The sequence below is a fragment of the Thunnus maccoyii genome, chromosome 4, assembly GCF_910596095.1.
Source record: "Thunnus maccoyii chromosome 4, fThuMac1.1, whole genome shotgun sequence".
Classification (NCBI taxonomy): Eukaryota; Metazoa; Chordata; class Actinopteri; order Scombriformes; family Scombridae; genus Thunnus; species Thunnus maccoyii.
Window position 1 is genome coordinate 4835872 of NC_056536.1, and position 16628 is coordinate 4852499.

A 16628-nucleotide genomic window follows, 5' to 3' on the forward strand; every position below is an offset into this window, starting at 1 on the left:
GTTGCGACAGTATGCCAAACTGTTCATACCTACCTCGGAATGACATGTTTTATTTGGGTTAATGTATTTTCTCACGTACGTCTTTTGCGGGTGGTTGTGCTCGAATCTGGCAACTCAGTGACCGTTGCGGGGATGAGCAGCGGCTAATGGCTGACTGGGAGTTTTGGATTAGCCCACTGGTAAATTTTAAACGACGTTTCAGTGCGTCTTATGTAAAACTATGTTTGTATTGCGCGGATGTTAAGTCTCATTTGTTATTTTTATTTTTGTATGGCGTTATGGTGAATCTGTTTGTGCCCTCGCTACTCGCGTTAGCCAGGTAACGTTAATGCTGCTACCAGACTTGTAGCTTAGGTTACCAGTGTGTTTGCCGTTGCTAGGCCGGTTTTGTGGTCTAGTTGCGGGCTACATTTTGCACCAGCTAATGTTGGTTAGCTGACCCGCTAGTTTGACAAATCATTTATCAACATGCTGCTGCTGTCAGAGGTCTCCCAACGACTGTCACTTCATCACCTGACGGTCCAACGTTGAGGAACGTTAGTGATCTAGCAGTTTATAGCTGCCAGTTAAATTTAGCTAACGTTAAATTTAGTTAGCACCGGCCGGTATGTTACCTAATCGTCAGAACTGTGTAAATGCGCTTCCCACTGTTGGTCAATTAGGAAGAGTTTTTTCATTGTGACCCACTAAATTTAACCTCATTAGTTCTCATGCGTGTTGTTGTGGTGTTATGCGATAGTATGAAATGTCTTACCAAGCTTATCTAGTGTTTCAACGTATAAGAAGTTGACAAGACTAGGGAACGTTGAACTGCCATACAGGTGCCAGTGACAGGATAGATAGGTTATATCATTTTTGAAGTCTAGCAATAACTCTATATTGTATTGAACGTGAATGAGTATATCAGTTTGCATGTAAAAATGTGTGTAATGCATTAACCATCAAGGTTAGCAATGTGTTATCATGACAATTGCCATTTCAAGTTTGGTAATAATCATTGATTGTGTGTTGCCCAGCAGGTTCTGATGTGAGCATTTCTACTGGCGAATTGTTCCTGAAGCTGTTCTTGAAAGGCAAAGGATACAAAGTGCCAGGCCGTGTGGGTTGGCAGCCACACCACAACATGTCCAAGAGCAAGAGCTCTGAGTCAGTCAAGGTGGTGGTCCGTTGTCGCCCCATGAATGAAAAGGAGCGGGCAGCCAAGTTTGAGAGAGTGGTCTCTGTTGATGTCAAATTAGGCCAAATAATTGTCAGGAACCCCAGGGAGACTTCAGCCAGTGAACTCCCCAAAGTCTTTACTTTTGATTCAGTCTATGACTCGAACTCTAAACAAATAGATCTGTATGATGAAACCTTCAGGCCCCTGGTGGATTCTGTTCTTCTGGGGTTCAATGGGACCATTTTTGCCTATGGACAGACAGGTACAGGGAAAACGTACACTATGGAGGGGGTAAGAAATGATCCAGAGAGGAGAGGAGTGATCCCCAACTCCTTTGAGCACATCTTCACTCACATTTCACGCTCCCAGAATCAGCAGTACCTGGTGAGAGCATCATATCTAGAAATTTATCAAGAAGAGATCAGAGACTTGCTCTCCAAGGACCAATCACATCGTCTGGAGCTCAGGGAGAGGCCTGATACGGGTGTGTATGTTAAAGACCTTTCGTCATTTGTCACCAAGAGTGTGCGGGAGATTGAACATGTCATGAATGTGGGCAACCAGAATCGTTCTGTGGGTTCCACCAACATGAATGAGCACAGCTCCCGTTCTCATGCCATCTTTGTCATTACAGTTGAGTGCAGTGAGTTGGGTGTGGATGGAGAGAACCATATCAGAGTAGGAAAACTGAACCTGGTAGATTTAGCCGGTAGCGAAAGGCAGACCAAGACTGGCGCTCAGGGGGAGAGACTTAAAGAAGCCACAAAGATCAATCTGTCACTTTCTGCTTTGGGGAATGTCATATCAGCTCTGGTGGACGGCAGGAGCAGCCACATCCCCTACCGAGATTCAAAACTCACCCGTCTGCTGCAGGACTCTTTGGGGGGCAACGCTCGCACTGTCATGGTTGCCAACATTGGTCCGGCATCCTACAATGTGGAGGAGACCTTAACAACACTGCGCTATTCCAACAGGGCTAAGAACATCAAGAATAAACCACGCATCAACGAGGACCCCAAGGATGCCCTGCTCAGGGAGTTTCAGGAGGAGATTGCAAGGCTGAAGGAGCAGCTGCAAAAGCGCTCAGGAAAGAAGAAAAGGAGGAGGCAGAGGAGGAGGGCCGGGGAGGGGAGCGACAGTGAGGACCTGGAAGAAGGAGAGACGGAGGATGATGATGAAGATGGAGAGGACAAAGGGGATTACTGGCGGGAGCAGCAGGAGAAGCTGGAGAGAGAGAGGAAGGCTATCATGGAGGATCACAGTTTGGTGGCTGAGGAGAAAGTTCGGTTGCTTAAAGAGAAGGAGAGGAAAATGGAAGACTTGAAGAGAGAGCGGGAGGCTGGAGAGATGCTTTCAGCTAAAGTTAAGGTAAGCAGACTTACCAGTGTTACTGTAAATGCAGCATGCATCTGCAACTGCTGCCTGCCATGTGCTCCTGGTCTAATTCTTGCAATTTTCATGTAGCTCAGCTGGTGGAAAGTCAGTTGCCTTTTGCCCCATGTGATTAAAATTGGTTTTATCCTTTCTTTTCTTTCTTTCCAGGCGATGGAGAGTAAGCTCCTAGTAGGGGGGAAGAACATTGTGGATCACACCAATGAACAACAGAGGATGCTGGAACTGAAGAGGCAGGAAATAGCTGAGCAGGTATAATATCAGGTTAAAGCTGTACAAACATCTGAAAAATGAACCATTTTCTCTTAATTGGAGGTCACAAGTGAGCAAAAATGTGATCACAGCTGACAGAATAGTTGTTTTCAATGTAGCAAGAATAAGGTGGAGTGAGAAGACGTGAAATTTTTGAGATTTTGTTAGTGTCTAGTGAAGACTGCAAGACTTGACTGCAATTTGCTTGCCCCAGATGAATTTCTGAGACAAAAACCCTGAAGTTGACATGGAATCCACTAGGGGTGTAACGGTACACAAGCGCAGCATAGTTCGGTACATACCTTAGTTTTGGGGTCACGATTCAGTATGATTTCGGTACCGCAGAAAAAAAAGAAAAGAAGAAAATAGTCAAAAAGCAGTCAGGACGCCTGCTGACAACTGTTTTATGCTGATTTGTCGGAAATCAAATGTGTTTATAGTTGTAAAGCTGACCGTCACAGAGAGGGGAGGGGGATGCAGGAGACACAATATAGATAAAGGCATATATTTTAATAATAATGACAGCAGTGACACTACATAAGCATGGGTAACCAGGGTACCTTGGCTAAGCCGACAAGCATACATCAGTAACCATGCTACCGGCATGCTGCAGCTAAGTGGTGCACTGCCAAAATATTCTGGGTGGAACTCAAGCGCTAGAATTATGCACATTGGAGTAAATGGGTTATTAAACTATTTTGACAGTAATTGTTTAATTGTTTGAGTTTAATTGGAAATTAAGACATAGTAGGATGCATCAAAGACAAAATATACAGAGCAGAGCAGGAGGTCCATTTCTGTAGATTAAAGGTTAATTCATATTCTCTTCTCTGCCAGAATCTTTCCTGTGCCTCATGTCAATCCCAGCAGTGCTATTAGTCTGCAATTGTGTTTGATACAAGTACAGTATGTGTCTGGAACAGAATGCTTCACATCTGCACATGAAAATCTGAAGAATTTTCCCCACAGTAACTTCTCGCATGCTTGTGTTGAACATCGTGATCATTCGATTCAGTCTTTGATTTCTCCCATCTTGTAATCAGCACACCTGGTCTGAGATCAGTAGTGTAGTTTGTGGTATGTGCAGCGCCACATCAACATGACAACAGTCTGGAACAAAAACTGTATGTGATGTGATCAGACTTTTTTTTTTTTTTCTTTTTCTTTTTTTCAATTTCATTATTGTTGATAGATGTATCATGGAGTTTTTGAAAGTCACCTCCAGACAGTCTTTTATCAGTTGATAAAGTGGCTGGAAGTGAAGATAAAACTACGAATCACCATCTAAGCATTTGTCTGTTGGTTTGTAGCAATTTCCCATCCATTGTGTATCCCTATTCATTATCAGCCATTATCACACATCTTCGATTTCACATCTTGGTACTTGTTATTGTTTATATTTTATTACTTTGGAGCGGTGGGGTGGGGGGGGTTATATGACAGAGACTCATCAGCCACACACTTCTCCGTTCTCTGTTAAAGAGCGGCTGAGATTGACACTAAAATGAGAATTGCTGGTCCACCTTAAAAGTCAGTCCACCTTAAGTGAGCCTGGTCAAGTTAAGCTGACGCGTTATTGCTAACTTCGGGGCTAACCCCCTTCGATAGATGAGTATTTTCTTGAGGAGCTGCTGCATTTATTAACTGACACACAGTCTGTACTGTACATTTACTGCCAGAATGACAACTTAGTGCTAAACTTATCCTCTGCTCCGCTCATGTTCACGTCATGTTTCTACCGCTCGCTCTCTGCGCTCGCGCAACTGCACACGCACAGTTACACATACACGCACTGCCTTATTCCTTAACGGAGCAACGCTTCTCTTGCAAAAACACGTAGATGTCCTTTGAAGAACGAAGAGAATGAGGATGACTAAAAAATCCACAATAATGTAGGGTGTTGCACAGTGTGCGAGAGAAAATCATTAGTAGCTCGTTGACATTAATGATCGTCTGAAATTTTAGCAATGGCGCTCATAATTTTGCAGCGGTAGTGCGCTGCTGCTGAATGAATATAGGGGAGACACTGCACCTACAGGTGAAATTGTATCAAATACCACACACTTGTTCAACATTACCGTCTGTATAATTTTGCTGAATTTGGTCACCATGAAATGTTGAATTTAAGAGATATTTAACTGAATAAGTAGTATGGTGGTGTTTCACTAATGGCCACAAGGTGGAGCTATTGGCACCATGTTTCACTATGTCCTGCACACTGACATGGAGAATTTGTGTACCAAGTTTCATTTCACTGAAGACAGCAGAAGTGTAGAAATATCATGTTATAATATTACAGTAGTGCCCCCTTGTGGGCTGTCATTAAATGCGCAAGATTCTCAAATTTAGTGTCGATTCGAATCAGCATTGAAAAATTACGGCTTGTTAAATGCATCAGGCCACGCCTTAAAAGTTTGGTAAACAATTACAGACAAGTGGTACGTGATACCAAAAAATGAAGATACAAGCTCTGTTCGGGATCATCTAAATATGGTATGTACCAAGTTTGGTGAAGATTGGATGAAAAATGTGCCAAAAGAAGCAAAAAATGTGTTCTAAATGGCGGAAACATTTTCAAGACGCAAATGGGCGTGGCCTATATCAGTCTACTTAGTACCATCCAAGGAATACACTGTGCAAAAATTGTTTGGATAGGCCTATTGGCGCTATAAATCCCATCTTGAAATATGTTACATATTTCCACTTAGGCCACCTGTCAATCAATTTTAACACTTTAGCACTTTTAGTTTTTGAGATATGAGCTTTCAAACATTGCTCCCATTGACTTTCCATTATAAATTTTAATGCTTTAAAAAATTATATAAAATCAACGGAAGATGCTAGAGATGATAAAAGTAAAAGCATCTCCTTATGGGGATGTACAATTTGACATTTGGTCTCATCTGAAATGAAGTTCATCAACAAATCGTGTAGGACTAGTTAGATGCTGAAAAACGGCAAAATAAATATATAATAATAATAATAAAGAGCGAAGATAACATAGTGTGTGGGAGCTGCAAAGTGATTAGTTTAGCCCGGTAACACATGGAGCATTGTGGTCTGAAGTTGTGAATGGATGATATTGTGTGTGTTTCCAGAAACGGAGAGAGCGAGAGATGCAGCAACAGATGGAGTGTCGGGATGAGGAGACTCTGGAGCTGAAGGAGACCTACAGTTCTCTGCAGCAGGAGGTCGACATCAAAACCAAGAAGCTGAAAAAGGTAGCGGCTGCAACCTCAGCCGGTGTACTTAATGGCTGTCCTTCCTGTCTCCCATCCAGACCGGCTTAAAACTGTTTTCTGCATGTGTTTCTAGTCCGGGTGCTGTACAAAATGAACATATTCTGAGTATATGAATATACACTGTTAGCATAAATATGCATGTGATCCTCTGAAAGCATAGATACAGCAAGACTGTTTTATTTGGAAAGTCTGAGGGACAGCATTTGTGAGGCTTTTTGTGTCTGGTAATGAAATGCTCAGTTTAGTGAGTAGGTCAGGTATTTCAAATCAGGTAAGAATACATTATTGGCCCAGTCCAGTCAGGTGTATATCTGAGCCAAATTCTAAGGCAGAATATTCTAAAAGTCCTTTTAATCATGTAATCCTGGATTCCACTGTCCTTTTCTGTCCTCTAGCTGTTCGCCAAGCTGCAGGCAGTAAAGGCAGAAATCCACGACATCCAGGAGGCACACATCAACGAGCGCCAGGAGCTGGAACAGACCCAGAACGAGCTCACCAGGGATCTCAAACTCAAGTATGGAGCCTGCTTATCGCACTACCGGCTTGCCAGAGAGACATGGATTCCAACTGTATTTTGTCTATTACGAACACAGTCTGCAGTGGCTGAGGAGGATAATGATGATCATCTCCAAACTGGATCTGCTGTCACACTGTTTCTTGTCAGACTTAAACACTCAGTCTATGGAATAATTCTTGCAAAGAGATTGGCAATGGAAAGTATCTGTGTGCATTACGAACACACACTTGATTTTACATGCTAACATGATGCTTAAATAATGGATAAGACTAAGAATTTATTTTCTAGGTGTACTGTTACTTTCTTAGGATCTAGTCAGACCAGTTCGTACTAGGGCTGCACCTAACAATCAGTTTCATTTTTGATTAATCTGCCACTTATTTTCTCAGTTAATTAATTAAACAGTTTGGTCTATAAAATGTAAGACTTTAATGAATATAAATAATCTGTTCCAAGGTAATCGGATTGTTTTATTCAACTATCAGTTAAAAACCCAAAGATACCTAGTTTACTTTCATATATGACAAAGAAAAGCATCAAATCCTCACATTGAAAAATCCAGATCATGTTTTGATTTTTCCTTTAAAAAAGACTAAAACTGTTAATGATTTTCAAAACAGTTGCTGGTTTAATTTTCTGTCAATTGACTCACCAATTAATTAACTAATTGTTGCAACTTTAGTTCAGACAGATTCCTCTTAAATATATTAATGTGTAATTATAAATTAATGTGAAATTTATTAGGTGTTGTATTTCTAAACGACTGCCTCAAACCAGGAGACTTCTTGTCTCATTGCAATAATTAACACATATTAGAGAAAGAGACACAAGACTGTCTATGTGTTTATGTTCATTTGGTCTCATCTGACCATTTCTCTGCTTGTGCTGCAACCACCTCTGTGTAATGGCTCGTCTGTTTGCCTTCCAGGCATCTGATCATTGAGAACTTCATTCCCTCAGAGGAGAAGAACAAAATAGTCAACAGGGCTTTCTTCGACGAGGAGGATGAATACTGGAAGATGAGGCCTATCACACGTATAGAGGAGTAAGTTACACCATATTTACACCATACTTATGCATTCTTCCTCTGGTTAAATAGATTTAGTGCTCCACCTTGAGTACATATGTTGTGTTAAAGTGAACAGCTTGTATGATGGATCTTTCTAAAAGATTAGGGCCAGCACTGGATTCAAACCTGCACTGTTTTCTGCCATTGAAAGAGCTTGTACTCCCTTATTTCTGCTCACCTCTTCCCTGCCAGCATGCCAGCTGAAGGGCCGTTTGTGTGCAGAGGGGTGTGACCACAGGGGGCCAATGGACATTACATTCACTGTTTAGAGATGTAAACATATCAATGTTTTTTGATGTATTATTGTTCGAGTAAGGGATGCGCGATATTGTATTTTTTGCCGATATGCCGATATTTCCAACTCATTGTGGTCGATTGGCGATGCAGATACCGATATATGTACATATTTTTTTCCAGCTGGCTGAGTAGACTATTATGCATGCAAGCATAGATTGTAGAAGATTGTGAAGTGTGATCAAGAAAGACAATATATGAAGGAAGAATTTAGGAAGACTGGAGTGCAGGAGCTCAGCGTTAAAACTTTAATGAACCTGCCAAGTGGGTGGAGCAGTAGAGTTTTCTTTGAGTTTATTAGACAGACAGGATTAATGTGTAGGATTTAATCTCTGGTCCAAACTCTGGAGCGGAAGGTGGCGGTAATGCACCAAATAAGCAGGTTGCCAACCGCGTTTATAAACCAAAAAGAAGTTGTTGTTTTTCCAAACAGAGTAGTACATCTTGTCAGCCAAAGTGTTTCCTGTCTGTGCAGCCGAACATAGCAGCTCCTCGGGAGACTGTTTCTCCCTGACGGTCCCAGTGCTTCCTCAACAGGCCCCACCCACTTCACTCAAGCTGCCCGTCAGACTCACTGCTTCTTCCCACTTTAACCTGAATAACAAACCGGGGCTCAGTGCTCCGGTTGGATCCACATGGAGAGCTGGGGCTAATGGGCTAACGTTAGCTGAGAGGCTAGCAGGCTAGCCTCCCAGCTAACGTTACCCTAGGCTCTCCATGTAGATCCAACTGGAGCACCGAGCTCCGGTTTGCCTTGGTTATCTGCATGCTGTTCAGTGACACGCATTATGTCCTATTATGTAGCAGCAGTTTAATTTCCAAACCGCGAGGCGTCTGACTTTTACAAGTTTTATGAGCATTCTTGATCAAATGTCTGCTGTTTATAGATCAATCAGTACAACTGTTATGTTTTTGTTATCAAAAACAACTTCTTTATATGAATGAATTCCTCTGTCACGGTATTGATATAAAGTATATTGTGATATAAAGAAGTTATTATATCACTATATACCGTATTATATTATTATATATTACGTTTTCTGGAAAATCAGTAGGGAAACTGAGTGTGGATGTTGTGTAGGAAACATGAAGATTTCATTCAAATTCTTTAAATTTGATTGGACCGCTTAAAGGTGGGAATGGTTTTGTGAATACAGTGTGATATGGAGCTGTAGAGGACTCCACACACACACACACCTCACTCCTTCACCTGCTGTTGGATCAGGAGGACAAAGGAGAAATGAATAAATCAGACCTCAGCCACATTCCTTTGGAAATGAAAACAAAGTTTTTGCCTAATGATATCCAAACACACAACTCTCCCTGTCCCTATCTCCCACTATATTACTCTGCTAGCTACAACGATCCACAAGCGCTCAAGTGCTGGTTTTATATGATGGGTGTGGTTAGCTAGTTGGCCAAAATCACATTTAATTGGATACATTTTTGTTTATACCCCTGAGTTCAAGTTGAGACATCGAATATATGAAAGTGTATTACAGGAACAGAAAAGCCAGGGATTTTGATATAATAATACTCAAAAATGTTTTATTGACATACAAAAGATAAGTTGACACAGGACTAAAACTGGGAAATTTATTCTTTATTTCATTTTGTCTCTAAGAAATTTTATGGATAAAATTCCTAATGTCTGCTTTTTAGGTAATTATAATATATACATGATATATATATATCATGAACTAGAGCAATATTTAACATAGTCAATCACAAGGCATTCTTTTTACCCTAAAAGAAAACCTAATTAAAAACAGGCTCTTATTCATGTTTCATGGCACCATTATCAGGCAATGCATTGCACCTCTGCAGGGTTGTGTGGAGGCGTGGGGTGTGGTTGTGGACGTGTTTATTTGTAACCACCGTGAAACAATCAGAAAATAATTTGTTCCTCTCAGTCACTGGCTTTCTCGCTTCCACTTTCACTCTCCTCATCCACTCTCTAGCTCGCTCGACCTCTCTCTCTCGTCTTTTTTAAAAATGAGACGGGAAGCCATTAGCAAAGCCTAACTTTACTTTTAATGTTATCAAATGAAGAGAAATGTCCTCCCCTCTTCCTAGTACAGCGTTATAGGTTGTTTTTCTCCAAAAGTTGATACTGGTTCAACTTTGTCACTGTGGCCCCCACCCCCGCACCCTAAAAAAAGATAAAAGAAAAGAAAAAAGTAATTTTCTCTCAATGAAAAACCATAGTCTCCTTGAAGGTTATGACAAACTGCCAAAAATGAGCCAATGAGATGCAGCAGTGAGACAACAAGCATTTGAAACAGCTGTGCTGTATTTTGAAACTTTCATAAAATTCAGTAAATAGCAAAGCTGCCTGTTTCATTACTTTATATTCATGTAATAAATATACAAATGTCAATAAGATGGTAATCTGCATGAGAAATTAAGAAAAAGAAAAAAAACGGTTATAATAATCATCCGCTTATAATGATCAATTTGACTTGGATGGAAATGACCACTATAAGCGGTTTCCACTGTAATATAAATATAAAGAAAACTGATGGTTTCTGTTATCCTGTTACATTTACAGGATTTGCAACTTTACAACACTAGTAGGCTGCGATGGACAAAACCAAGTGGAGCACAGTAAAGAAAGGATCTGCATTTGATATGATTCAGATCCATTATAATATATCAGATATCAATCTTTAGGATTGACTTGGGTTCAATTTTATACTGCAGTTAAACAGGACAGCTGTAGAACAGTGCATTTCCCCATGATGCAATACACACTGTCTAACTCTGTGACTGTATGCTTCAGTGACCATCAGATGATGACCAGGCCTTTGTCTGCAGTTGGCTACAGGAGGCCTCTAAGTCAACACGCCCACATGGCCATGATGATTAAGCCTGACATGAGATACAAAGTAAGCTGCACGTCCTCCTCACCTTTCTCTTGATTAATGTTTTCACTTATATAAACCGCATAGTCAATACATTAAAAACCACAAAAATGCCTCTGCATTCCTCATCTTCTTCCTGTTTCTCTGATGATGCCACATATACAGCAGATTGATCTGTATAGACAACCAAACAATGAAATCTATCATAAGTGATTGTTACAAAGACAATCAAATTCAAAATCAAATCAAGTTGACAAGCTGCACAAAAATTCAGAATGTACATATCATGTGAAACATTTTCCCAATTAATGTGCAAAATGATCAAATGCTTATATACAATAAGCACATTTATTTTTTATGCTAGCCCTCGCATTTAAAAATATTAAATAAATACACAAGGTACCTGGATTGACTCATTTGTCTCCTGTCCTGTTCCGCCAGGCTGAAAACATCCTGATGCTGGACATGGACCTGCCGGCTCGGACCACTAAAGAGTATCAGGAGCCAGTTATTGCCCCAAAGGTGGCTGCAGCTCTGGAGGACGCTCTTAGGGATGAGGATGAGATCCAGGTAGATGCCTCTGGCTTTCACAGCAGCTTGGGACCAACCCCGCCAGCCAGTGCCAGCAGCAGCCTCAAGAAACCAAAGTCTGGGTAAGTCAAAACCACTGTCACCTGTAGCTCTCTTCCACCTTCAGACTTCAGTTATATTCATTTTTAAGTGACACATGCTGTGGTTAGACTGGTACTTGCAATATTTGTATTTGATCAACTTTGACAGGAATCAAAGAAATCTTTGAACATGTGTGCTCCAACCTTTAGCTGTCAATCACACAATGCATCTGATGTTTAATCATCTGTCATGGCTTTCTGTCATTCAGTCGACCAAGAACAGGCAAGAAGTCGAGCACTCCGACCTCTCCATTCAGCCCTTCCAGTTCAGGATCCTCTCTTTACCCACAATCCCGCGGCTTGGTGCCTAAGTGACAACTTCCACCAACCTTTACTGCGCACATTTCCACTTTGGGACTCAACTTTGAGAGAATGGGGTTTGTTTGTCCAGGTTGGCAGAATCTTGGATTCTGCAGACAACAGAGAAAACTTTAAGACTAATGCTGCTTTGTAGGTTTTAACTTAACTGTAACCACACCACTATTAACTGTTGTCATGAGCTTTTCATCATCCCTGAGTGTGAGTTAGTACAACACCAGGACAGCAGCCATGCATGACATGAAGCCTCACATCACTCTACACTGCTGTTATCGTTCTCCTGCATTTGGCACAATGCCAGTGATGTCTTATATGTATTCACAATGTTCTTAATGTACAGAAAAAAATGAAGGTGGGCTTAGAACACCTATTGATGGACTGCAGTATCCTCAATGCACTTAATATTTACCCAGATCTTTGTGAGTGCTCTGTCCTACTGTAAGTGTAAGTGACACGGTGGGGACTCTACAGGCTGTGTGTGTGTGTCTAAGTGTTGGTCAGTGTGTTTCTGAATATTGAAGGTATCGATTTATGTCATACTGCGCTGTTTTTCATCCCGTGGTTGGGGTTCTGATAATGTTAGAGTGGAACTTAAAGTGTGTGTGTGTGTGTGTGTGTGTGTGTGTGTGTGTGTGTGTGTGTGTGTGTGTGTGTGTGTGTGTGTTGTTTTGTATCTTAAAGGAATGGTTCAACATTGTGGGAAGTATGCTTATTGGCTTTCTTGACAAGAGTTGGATGAGAAGATAATACCACTCTTGTGTCTGTACAGTAGATATGAAGCTAGGGGAGACTCTTGACTAACTGCTATTATATGAGGCAAGTGTCACATGACTGATGGGAGTAGCAATGCTACACCACAGCTAGCGAGTTTATCTGCTGCCATGTTTGTTGCCAGTTATGTTATCTAATTGATCACACTGCCTGTCGGTTTGATGTTGATTTAAGAATATTTAAATTTCAGTAGAAATTGATTCTTGAAAAAGACATTTGTTGCCTATTTAATACATTGAGCTGTGTCCTCCTCATTATTTGACATTTTTCCAGATAGACATTCTGAACAGAGCAGGTAGAAGACTTTTGCTGGACGATAGACCCACACATTAAGGACTTTGAGTGAAAAATCTGTGATAATAGAACTGTGATACAGAAATTGGAAAGTAGGCCAAATACATATTGAAAGAATCCATAAATGTGTCTTTCAAAATCTGAGTAACTGTAAGCTTTACTGTTGTTTTTCTCTTTGCACATTTATGTTATGCTACGTCATTGTTTACCTTCTACAGTACAAGTAGACAAGCTAGAAGGGCTACCTAAAATTAAAATATAGAAAAATACTGACACCCTCGGCTGTCTCCATTGGTCATGTGATCCTCACCTTGCAGGTCGTAGAGGTTTATCAAGATTCTCCAATGAAGCTAGAGGTGATAAGCTTATCCAAGTAGTTTCCACTGGTTACACGGCAATGTCATAGGGACAACAAGACTCCAGGAAGTCACTGCTCCCAGCCAAGAAATGTCATTTATTAATTGGTAGGCAGATTTTTTTTTTTTTTTTTACTTTGGACAGAGCCAGGCTAACTGTTTCCCCTCATTTCCAGTCTTTATGCTAAGCTAAGCTAATCTGCTGGCCACAGCTTCATATTTCGTGTACAGACATGAGAGTGGTATTGATCTTTTCCTCTAATTCTCGGCAAATAAACATATTTCCCAAAATGTCAACTATTCTTTTAACTAAATGAATGTGTATGATTGTAAATGTACGGACCAGAAAGTAAAGTACACTTGGCCTCTGCCACAAGTTGCTGTAATCAGTAGATGCTGTTCTTCCTGGGGCACACGACACAGAGGTGGGGAATGATGAGAGAAAGCTCAACACCTTTCCAGGACACACTCTAGGTTGCATGACTTTCAAGTCTGACACCAGATCTCCTAGCTGGAGGTCAATGCTAACCACACCCTGGGTCACTCCAAAGTTACTATCCTGGTATGTGCCTCAGATTCATCAGGGTTCCAAGGTGCCTTAACCTGTGTCCTTAATCTCTGCTCCTTCGTTTGGAGTGCACACACATATTCCTCTCAACCAGTATTTTTTCATCACTTCATCTACTCATTCATTCCAGCAGCAGGGAGTTGTTTTAAAGCATGATCCTGGCATTCCTGTCAGAATGGAGTTCACTCATTAGACGAAGAGGTAGAGCATTTGGGCACAGCATTCAACTGCCTGTAAGTGTAGGTGAGAGCCACAGGAAGGGAAAGCAGGCAAAGGGCAGTGTCCTTCTGCCTTCTGTTTTACTTTACCTTATCAACCTTTTTATTGGTCAGTGTGGACCTTGGAATGAACTGATTGGTATAACAGAACACTAAAACCCCAGGGGAGTGCTGAGTTCTTGACAGTACTGCGGTGGTTCCACAAAATGCAGTTGAAACACAATGAACTTGAATGGATCAAAATACACAAACCATTCCATTTGTATGCCTACAGATGAATAATATGCAGTTTTAACCTCCCTAGTTCAGCCTTCCTCTCTGCTGCTCTCTGTTCCCCATACTCTAACTGTGAGGGGTGTGCTGTCCACTCGCTGCTTCTGTGTAGGGGTTTTACAACCCACTGTGACATTTCAACAAGCCTGGCTCAAATGGTAAATGAAATCCTCTTCAATACTTGTTGTGTGCAGTTGATGATGTCTGTTTAATCATGCCTGTATCCCCAAAAAGAGACCATTAAAGTAGTCTAACTAAAGGGATCTCACTTGCTGTTTGACCCAAGCCTGCATACCTTATGAATTTAGATATGTAACAGTGAACATAGACTTGTTGATAGGCAATCCTCAGTCACTTTTGCAGATGTAAAAAACAAACAAACAAAAAAAACCCAAAAGAAAAAAACGAAAATGGGTTTCCATATTGAAAAAAATTAATTTATTATAATCTTTCATTTTTATATACAGATGTAGATATAATTTTCTATTCTGTTTATCTTTAAAAATAGATTATTGTTTTATTTTTTGAGCTTTGTAATTTAATGTTGAAATTTTATTTCATGTAACATGTTTCTTTTGTATTCAGCAACATACAGGTTATTTTCTTGTTTGTTTACACTTAAAGTCTCTAGTCTTTAAGTTCTGTATTTGGAAGATGAAAGCTCAACTGTTGCGTGGCATTGATTTTTGAAAGGTGGAGATAGAAAGAAATATGAGATTGATTAACGCTACAGTTGAGTATTTACATGTTCAATGTACATTTTAATGTCACAAACACAAACATAATCTTTAGAATAAGGCCTGATTGTTGTAACTAACATTGCAATGCTGTATACCTGTCGCATGATTTTTAGCATGCTTGAGTAATACTTTTGGTTGTTTGAGTATTCATCAGTCATAGGAATTTGGAGAGCAAATTGTGAATGTCTTAATTTAATTGAATATCTTTGCATCTGTATCCCATAGCTTCATCACTGGATCCAAACTCATATCTAAGACTTTAATGACCAACCTTTATGTGCTGGATTTGTTTTCATAGCCAAACGATGATTATGCTAGTGCACCTCTGTCTGTGGCTGGCTATGTCTTTTACTTGTTAAATTTTTTTTGATTATTAAAGACAATTTACTGATTACACAGTGGTAGTGTGTCCTGTCTCTTTTGGGGTTATTTAAGGAGGGTATTTGATGATGTATAACACCATCATAACCAGTCTGTGATGCCAACATCTTGCAGGACATTAAAAAGATTTAGAATTGCACTTCTAAAACACTGTCAGGCTCACAATGGGCAGTTTTTTTTTGTTTTGTTTTTTTTAAAAAAAAAAAAGGTTAAAAATCCATGTAGCAGAACCAGAGATATCTTTTTTTTATTCTACGCATTTGTCTTCCTTGTCCAAACCGGGTACCTACATCACCCACAATGCAACTCCAATTCACTCAACTGTGCAGATTCAGGTGTTATGCTTGTAGCAGCTTATGTAGCCTGGAGCTGCCAGCCTCCAGCATGCATGAAGAGTGGGCTATAGAGGTTTGGTAACCTCACTTTCTGACTCCACATCTCCAGATTTTTTAAATTTTCAAACTTGTAGTCTCTAGCCCTAACCCACATTGACTCAAGTGACATCACTTGAGGTAATTTATCAGATTTCACAAAGCTCCCTCTGAAGAACCAAAAGGCTTTATACTTCTTTTTTCACCTATGCAGTAGTACTCCCAAACACCTGGAAACAGACTATTTTCTGGTTAGAACAGTTTTTGTTATTTACCTTAAGAGATTTTTGTAGTTCTTTATTCCTCTGTATTCTCAGCATGTGGGTGGGGCTCATTTAGAAAAAGATTATGTCACACACTTTAAGGTTCCAGTCAAGATTTAGCAATGTTTGAATCAGATTTTTCTGATTATTTGTTAGTTGCTTATACAGTCATGAATATTTAATGTAATGAGGAATACTCAATATTGGAAGCCAGGTTCTCGAGGGCTTTAATGGCAGAGAATTTACTCATGGTATGTTGCCTGTTTTTGGTGGAATTTTTGAAGGTAATTTTTGTTTGTTTTGTTTCAGAGGACTTAATGAAAAGAATAATCTAAACCCCCCAAAAAAGACATGGTCGTATTTTTTGATAATTTTCTAACCGTTGAAATGTCCATTCGTGGTAAAAGAAGCATTGACAACAATTTGTGACAAAACTGAATATTACCATCAAATACAGGTTTTTATGATTATAAAATGTCAACATGATAAATCTAATGTTTATTCATAATATACTATGCCAGTATGAATTTTCCAACATTTTGTAGATATTTTACATTAAAATACAGTCCCTAATTATGTGAATCCAGAATGAAACTGCTAATTTTGGCATTATAA

At 40.1% G+C, this 16628-nt stretch overlaps 1 protein-coding gene across 4 annotated transcripts; it reads left to right on the forward strand.

Annotated features, from left to right (window-relative positions):
- Window positions 1–74: 74 nt before the first annotated feature.
- On the forward strand, window positions 75–13327 carry kif3b (kinesin family member 3B). 4 transcript variants are annotated; one of them, XM_042409117.1, is made up of 9 exons: window positions 75–179; window positions 1020–2527; window positions 2702–2803; window positions 5902–6024; window positions 6441–6559; window positions 7491–7607; window positions 10708–10813; window positions 11231–11442; window positions 11670–13327. In XM_042409117.1, exons 2-9 carry the CDS (start codon window positions 1124–1126, stop codon window positions 11773–11775), a joined length of 2289 nt encoding a protein of 762 aa, XP_042265051.1. In that variant the 5' UTR covers window positions 75–179; window positions 1020–1123; the 3' UTR covers window positions 11776–13327. The 4 variants fall into 4 exon arrangements, with proteins under 4 accessions (XP_042265051.1, XP_042265052.1, XP_042265053.1 ...); XM_042409118.1 differs by having other exon boundaries at window positions 82–179; window positions 1017–2527; XM_042409119.1 differs by lacking the exon at window positions 75–179 and adding an exon at window positions 226–319.
- Window positions 13328–16628: the final 3301 nt, after the last annotated feature.